Below are 7,048 nucleotides of genomic sequence, written 5' to 3'. Positions count from 1 at the left end.
AAATCAGCTTATGATGTTATGCACTATGATCCTAACAATATCATAATACTTCCTTGTTTGAAGTTATTTGGAAATGGAATGGTCCAACTTGTATGCGCAATACACTATGGAAAATGGTGTTGATTAAACTCTTCACTAATGAAGAATGATAGCGAAGAGGTACGATTGTTGATGACTTATGTCCTTGATGTACTCTTGCACCAAAATTTATCACTACTACAATATTACATTTTATGACAAATCTTTCACCTCAGCCAACGAACAACTGAGGTCTAAACCAAAGGCGCGCCATATTTTATTTTATTCATAAAAAAATACTATCTATTCCCTCGGTTGAGCAGACAACCGAGGGGAAAACTATTCAGGGACCCGCCTTCGAATCCTAGCAAATGCATTTTAGCAACTTTTAAATTTTTTTATATATTTTTGTTTATGACCTATTACCTCGGTTGAGTTGGAAACCGAGGGAAAAGTATTCTAGGGAGACGCATTCAAATCCCAGCAACTACATTTTAGAATCTTTTATTTTTGTTTGGCCTATTACCTCGGTTCACCTGGCAATTAAGGGAAAAGTATTTTATTTTATTTTTTATTTATGACATATTGCCTCAGTTGAGCTAACAATCGAGGGGAAATCTTTATCCAATTTGACGAAAAACATGGGTCAAGATATTGCCATCTCATCAATCTACATAAAACATCTGTGATCTGAGTGAAACTCTTATCAACTAATTAGAATGTGAATGCATTAACGATCCATCTTGGATGCAAAGTGTTGAAATGAAAACTTAAAATAATGAAAACAATGATAATAACAGCAACACAATGAAGTGCAACACCATTATCTAGGATTGATTACAAGAGCAGGAAATTTTTTTAAAGTTGATTCCTTTTTTTTTTGAAACATCAAAAGAAACTTTATATAAAGAAAGTAAAATAGCATGAGACATGCCATAAGGATAAATACAAACACCCTGCTTCAAACACCACAAGCCAACAAGAGACCAAACAAAGACCTACACTATCCCACAACCAATGGGTGTAAATACCTAAATATAGAACTTATGCAGCAAATAACCTTATTCCTAAACCAAAAACCAGAAAAAGAATAGATACAAACTAAAGTGACCTAAACAAGATTCTAGGAAAAAAAAGTTATTAACAAACTGCTCCCAAACCAAAGCCTCCTATATTGATCCCAGCGACGCATTACGAATGAAAAGATCACTGTCAAAAGACAGCATCCCTGCGAAAAGAATGTACCAAAGCACCACACCAAAAACAACAAAATTCGAAGCAATCAAAATGGTCCGATGAGCCAGAAAGTCTTAATCCAAAGCGAATCCAGACCGATGAAATTCTGAAAGAGATAGAGAGCACAACCAGAAATGACATGTTCCTTTCTAAAAACAAACAGCACTCCTAATCATAATCAAAATGATCCCATCCTTAGAATTCATAGGTCGAGACATGGCCTAGGATTTGTCCTCCATTGAGCATAGTTGAATTTCACATTCGCGTTGAGTGATGACAACCACCTCTAGGAATACTCGATCGTGTATTCAATTATCTTCTCAGATTCCACTTCTTTGTTGCAAAAGATTTTGGCGTTCCTAGCTTTCCAAATGCTCCATACACATGCAAACCAAATCACTCGGGCTTTCAACAAGTTTTCCTTATCATCTCCAAACAGACCTTCAAATTGAACAAAATGCTCCATACTTTCTCTGTGCAAAGCAGTGGAAATGCGTAACCACTTGCAAACTTATTTCCAGATACCTGAAAAATAAGGACACTCGAAAAACAAGTGAGGTATAGATTTAACAGTAACACAGTCCCCGATACACCTACTGGATCCTTGACCAATGACATTCCTTCTATAAAAATTATTCTTAGTAGCTAGACTATTTTGAAGTAATCTCCAACCAAAACATGAAAATTTTGAAGGTATTGCTTTGTGCTAAACCTTATGCCAAGCATCAAAATGGTGATCATAATCAAAATTAAATAAATCTTTATACACCTCTTTAACAGAAAAAAAATTGAGTTTCCCATTGTCATATATCTACCTTGCACAACTTTTTCCACCAATTTGAATCTTTACTACTAGCCATGCCCCTCATGACCTCTTCCTCCCCATATCTATTCTTCAACGCCTTTAACCATAGCCTGTGCCTTTCCGATTTGATTTTCCATTTCCACTTTCCTAATAGAGCCACATTGAACAAATTCAATTTTCTAATACCCAACCCCTGTTTAAATATAGATTCTAACTTATAAATGATACCTGTCGGGGCTTCGAAGAACGAGAGGAAGTAGACCGAAAGAGCATGGAAGACTGATTTGATAAGGACTACACGACCATCGAAAGAAATATAACGATTTTTCCATCTCAAGAGTCTGGATCTCACAGTCTCTATAACAGGCCACCATGTATTAATTTTGTTTGGGTTATCACCAATGGGAAGGCCTAGATAAATAAAGGGAATGAAGCCTTTTTGACAGTTTAGGATCTTTGATGCCTCTTCAAGCCATCTATCATGGATGTTTATCCCTACTATCTTGCTCTTGTTGAAATTAACCTTTAGTCTTGACATTACTTCGAACATCAAAAGATTCGCCTTAATAATTCGAATGTTTGACCACCTTTTATCCCCAATAATCAAGGTATCATCAACATATTGCAGATGTGTGAATCGATCAGTTCCTTTCTCGATTTTGTACCAAATGAATTCACCGCATTCAACCGCCTTTTTCATTAGCATACTAAATCCTTCAGCAGCTATGAGGAATAGGAATGGTGACAACGGATCACCTTGCCGAAGTCCTCTCTCCATCCTGAATTCGTTAGTCGGGCTGTCGTTAACTAGAATGGAGACCCTTGCTGATTTTAAGCATTCTGCAATCCACTTTCTCCATTTTTTATGAAAACACATCTTAGATATCACACAGTCCAAAAAACTCCAGTCCAGTGAATCATATGCCTTCTCGAAATCGACTTTAAACATAAGGATTTCCTTTTTCTTCCTTCTAGCCTCATCCACTATCTCGTTTTCTATTAGAATACTGTCAAGAATATATATGTTTGATAAAAGGCTGATTGAGAATCAGAAATTACTAATCCTATAACTTTCTTTAATCTATTTGCAAGGATTTTGGCTATCACCTTGTAGATACATCTTATCAACGCAAATCATATGCCTTCTTGAAATCGACTTTGAACATAAGCGTTTCCTTTTTCTTCCTTCTAGCCTCATCCACTATCTCGTTTGCTATTAGTATACCGTCAAGAATATGTCTGTTTGATAAAAAGGATGATTGAGAATCAGAAATTATTGATCCTATAACTTTCTTTAATCTATTTGCAAGGATTTTGGCTATCACCTTGTAGATACATCCTATCAACGCAAATCATATGCCTTCTCGAAATCGACTTTGAACATAAGCATTTCCTTTTTTTCCTTCTAGCCTCATCCACTATCTCGTTTGCTATTAGAATACTATCAATAATCTGTCTGTTTGATAAAAAGGCTGATTGAGAATAAGAAATTACTGATCTTATAACTTTCTTTATTCTATTTGCAAGGATTAGAAAAACATGAATATAAGTTAACAATGTTAGTTGTTATTGTTGTGTTAAGTAAAATGTTCAATTTTGGATGAAATATGGGTCCTTCAAATAAGTATTTATTTGACGGGTAATATTGGTGTCAAGAGAGTTATTTTTAAAACAGATTCAATCTCTCTTTATAGTATTGTTAATGAAGACCATACAGGTTACACTCTTCTTATTCAACTCAATTCTATTTTGCTCTACTTTATATCCAAGATTGGAATAATCTTATTTGCTTCTCTTTAAGAGAGACAAATAAATGCACAATATGAGCATGATGCTCATTTTACTTCTACTCATTAAAATTTTCCCTACTTTTGAGTTAATATAATTTGACTTCTATTATATAAAAAAACAACCCACCTATTAGTATTAATATTTAAAAAATTTCATCAATTAAGATTGGTTGATATCTATAGGGGTATTCGACTGCAGGAGTGTAGGTTTAAACTCACATTTATTTTATTTATTTATTTATTTGACTTATTCACATTTAAGGAACATTTAAGGAGTGAAATTCTAATTATTAGACCATTAGATAAAAATAAAAAATAAATTTTTTAAATTAGTTGAGTTGATAATTTTTTAAACTAAAAATAATTATATTAATAAGAGATGAAAGTAATTTCATGAGTTTTAAATATATTATTTAAAAAATAAAATATAAATTTTATTTTTAGTTAAAATTATTTGTATGCATAAAAGTTAAATTTAATAATTTGTTAATTTAAATTTATAATTAAAATTGAAACTAAAATGTATAATTTAAATAAAAATTTAAAATTAAAATAAATCATATTAATAAATAATAATTAATATTTTAATAATTTTTTTAAAAAATAATATTAAAAAGATTATCATTGTTACAAATAAAAAATAAAGTAACAAATAAAAACAAAAAAACAACTAAAACTGATTTTTTTTTTTTGAATCATTAACTAATATTTGCGTTTAAATTTATTTTATTCCTAGATAAAATAATGGTAACCACTAAAAATTCAAACATTCAATTGATCTCCAGTTTAAACTTTAATAATATCGTCCAATCTAATTATATTAACTTTTATAAATTAGATTAAGATATTCGAATGTATATTAAAATATTTTATTTGGTTAGATGTGGAACTAGATTAGTGGTTAAAAAAAACTTACCTAAAGATAAGAAATAGTAGAAACACATATACAATGAATCTCTAAATTAATCTAGAAGTACATCGAGTTTAATACTATGAACCTAAATAATTTTTTATTTTTAACTTATAATAAATTGTATGACTTTTAAAAAATGATTTAAAAACAACCCTTGTACTCATTTTGTTTATAATAGTTGTGTTGCCTATTAAAAAAATATGATTTAAAAATTGAAGTAATAAATTAGTTTTTATATTCATAAAAAATATTAAAGTTGTGTGACTTTTATTTGATAAATGGGGATTCCAACCAACTTTTCCTATTTCCTCTCTAAATTTGTTGGAATCATTTGATTGATCCATAAAATATGGTGATTAATCATCACCAACCAAAATCAAACGGTGTAGAGTCCAACTTAAAGTCTATAACCTAATCCCTACTCTTTGAACTATTGCCTCTTCTCTACCTTCCCTATATATTCTCTTCATCTTCATGTTATTTTTTGCCTTTTACACCTCTTCCTTAATCATATCAAACCATGACATATAGCTTTTTTTCAAACCCTATGGGAAACTCTTCCTTTATTTTCATCAATAAGTCAAAAAAATACCTAGAACTTGTTTTCCTATAAAAACTTCAATTTTCCTCTCTCAAAGCTTGTGTATTTTCTTCTCTCTTTGTGTTATTTTTTGGTTAAACAAAAATGGGTCTTGTTGAAAAGAGTCCAAAGAGTTTTCATTTGCATAGACAACAACAACTCCAAAAGCAAGAGTTCAAAGGTGTTCCAAAAGGGTTCATGGCAATCAAAGTAGGTCAAGGAGAAGATCAACAAAGGTTTGTTGTTCCTGTTATGTACTTCAATCATCCTCTTTTCATTCAACTATTGAAAGAGGCAGAAGAAGAATATGGATTTGATCAAAAAGGAACTATCACTATTCCTTGTCATGTTGAAGAATTCAGAAACGTTCGTGGTTTGATTGATAGAGGCAAAAATCTTCACCAACATGTTGGTTGTTTTGGTTTATGATTTATGATCTTATCATAAACCACAAAATTTGGAGAATAAAAACAAGTTTATCTTCACCCTAAAGTCATGTAAATTTAGTTTTTTTTAATAGAATTTTTGAGTTTTTTTTGTTAATTATATTAAGTACAATAAACCTTAGTTTATTTTGAAGTTGAAGACCTCAGAATGTTGGTTTTCCAATTGTAGTTACTTTTGGTTTTAATTTGATAGGAACTTTAATGGAAAGTAGTGAGGTTTTTCTATTTTTTAGTTGAAGATTTTTTTTCTTCTTTCACGCGTGAGAATAATTGGTACACCACTCTTTTAGAAAAGATAAGAAAATTGAAAAGAATGAATTGACTATAAGTAGGGCTAAATTTTTTTGTGTCTTTTCCTTTATGATGAGTGATTGAAATTGTCATTATCAAATTGGTCTATCGCATTAAAGTAGGGTTAACCATTAACCGATGAATTAGAATTAGGGCTACATTATTCTGGATACTCAAATTCAGCCCAAAAAAATGCCTTAGATCTATATTTTTGAATGGTGAGATTTAAGTGAGAGAGAAAGATCTAATCAGTCAGATTTTATTTGAAAAAATGTACTAGAATTATTGAATTTTGTTATTTTGTAAGATATGTCGTTTACTGGTGGTAAACGGGCATGGCATATCTGTCATGTCTGTCCTGTTCATGACCCCTCTACAAAAACTTACAAATAATAGGACTGTCTTGTTTAAGACCACCCTACAAAAGCCTATAAATAATAGGATATGATTGAATAAACATAGTTGAGGTGCGATCCTAAAACCTTAATTGAAAAAAAAAATAGTATGAGACAAATATGAGGATTTTGTACACCTAAAGTTTAAAAGTTGCTAGAATTCTTATTAATATTGACATATGCAAAAGTTCTCAAATAAATAGGGCAGAACAAGACAAACATATTAGAAGATGTGAGACTAAAAATTTGGCTCGCTCTATGAAATAATGCGGAAAAACCAAGCATGCATGATGATGCATGATGGGCCACATCCGTTTTGCCACCAATAGTTTCACTTTTGTGGTTGAGAAAAATGAGGACGAGACAGACATGCAAACCTTGCAGTCCTAAAGACTAAAAGTTTTTAAAATTTTCTTTTAGTGCTCGCACAAGCAAAAATCTACAAATAAACGGGACAAATTAAAATAGACATATTAGATAGCAGAAGATTAAAAATTTTGTCTGTTAAATTCAGCCCGTTTTGTCATCCTTAATTCCGTTATGGCAAGGAAAACAATAAGAAAGAAAATTTTAA

The 7,048-nt window shown here is 31.1% G+C and overlaps 2 protein-coding genes across 2 annotated transcripts; one reads left to right on the top strand and one right to left on the bottom strand.

The window, feature by feature from the left end:
* Positions 1 to 1,079: 1,079 nt before the first annotated feature.
* On the bottom strand, positions 1,080 to 2,936 carry LOC131619978 (uncharacterized). Its single transcript, XM_058891008.1, has 4 exons — positions 2,288 to 2,936; positions 2,070 to 2,206; positions 1,696 to 1,779; positions 1,080 to 1,085 (listed from the first exon to the last, which is right to left on the bottom strand). Exons 1-4 carry the CDS (start codon positions 2,934 to 2,936, stop codon positions 1,080 to 1,082), a joined length of 876 nt encoding a protein of 291 aa, XP_058746991.1.
* Positions 2,937 to 5,145: 2,209 nt separating this feature from the next.
* On the top strand, positions 5,146 to 5,885 carry LOC131618256 (auxin-responsive protein SAUR32-like). Its single transcript, XM_058889519.1, has one exon. It carries the CDS (start codon positions 5,448 to 5,450, stop codon positions 5,769 to 5,771), a length of 324 nt encoding a protein of 107 aa, XP_058745502.1. The 5' UTR covers positions 5,146 to 5,447; the 3' UTR covers positions 5,772 to 5,885.
* The last annotated feature ends 1,163 nt before the right edge of the window (positions 5,886 to 7,048 follow it).

The sequence above is a fragment of the Vicia villosa genome, linkage group LG7 (assembly GCF_029867415.1).
Source record: "Vicia villosa cultivar HV-30 ecotype Madison, WI linkage group LG7, Vvil1.0, whole genome shotgun sequence".
In the NCBI taxonomy this organism is placed as follows: domain Eukaryota; kingdom Viridiplantae; phylum Streptophyta; class Magnoliopsida; order Fabales; family Fabaceae; genus Vicia; species Vicia villosa.
The sequence above is the reverse complement of the archived record's forward strand: the minus strand, read 5'-3'. Positions and strand labels throughout refer to the sequence as shown.

What these genes read in the sequence shown, in the direction of transcription:
- LOC131619978 (XM_058891008.1), bottom strand. Translation starts at nt 2,936, where the DNA reads ATGTGTTTTCATAAAAAATGGAGAAAGTGGATTGCAGAATGCTTAAAA. An exon ending in GTTCTTCGAAGCCCCGACAG is followed by an intron (nt 2,207 to 2,287) that starts GTATCATTTATA and finishes TGGCTCTATTAG; the next exon opens with GAAAGTGGAAATGGAAAATC. An exon ending in GGTGGAAAAAGTTGTGCAAG is followed by an intron (nt 1,780 to 2,069) that starts GTAGATATATGA and finishes CTTATTTTTCAG; the next exon opens with GTATCTGGAAATAAGTTTGC.
- LOC131618256 (XM_058889519.1), top strand. Translation starts at nt 5,448, where the DNA reads ATGGGTCTTGTTGAAAAGAGTCCAAAGAGTTTTCATTTGCATAGACAA.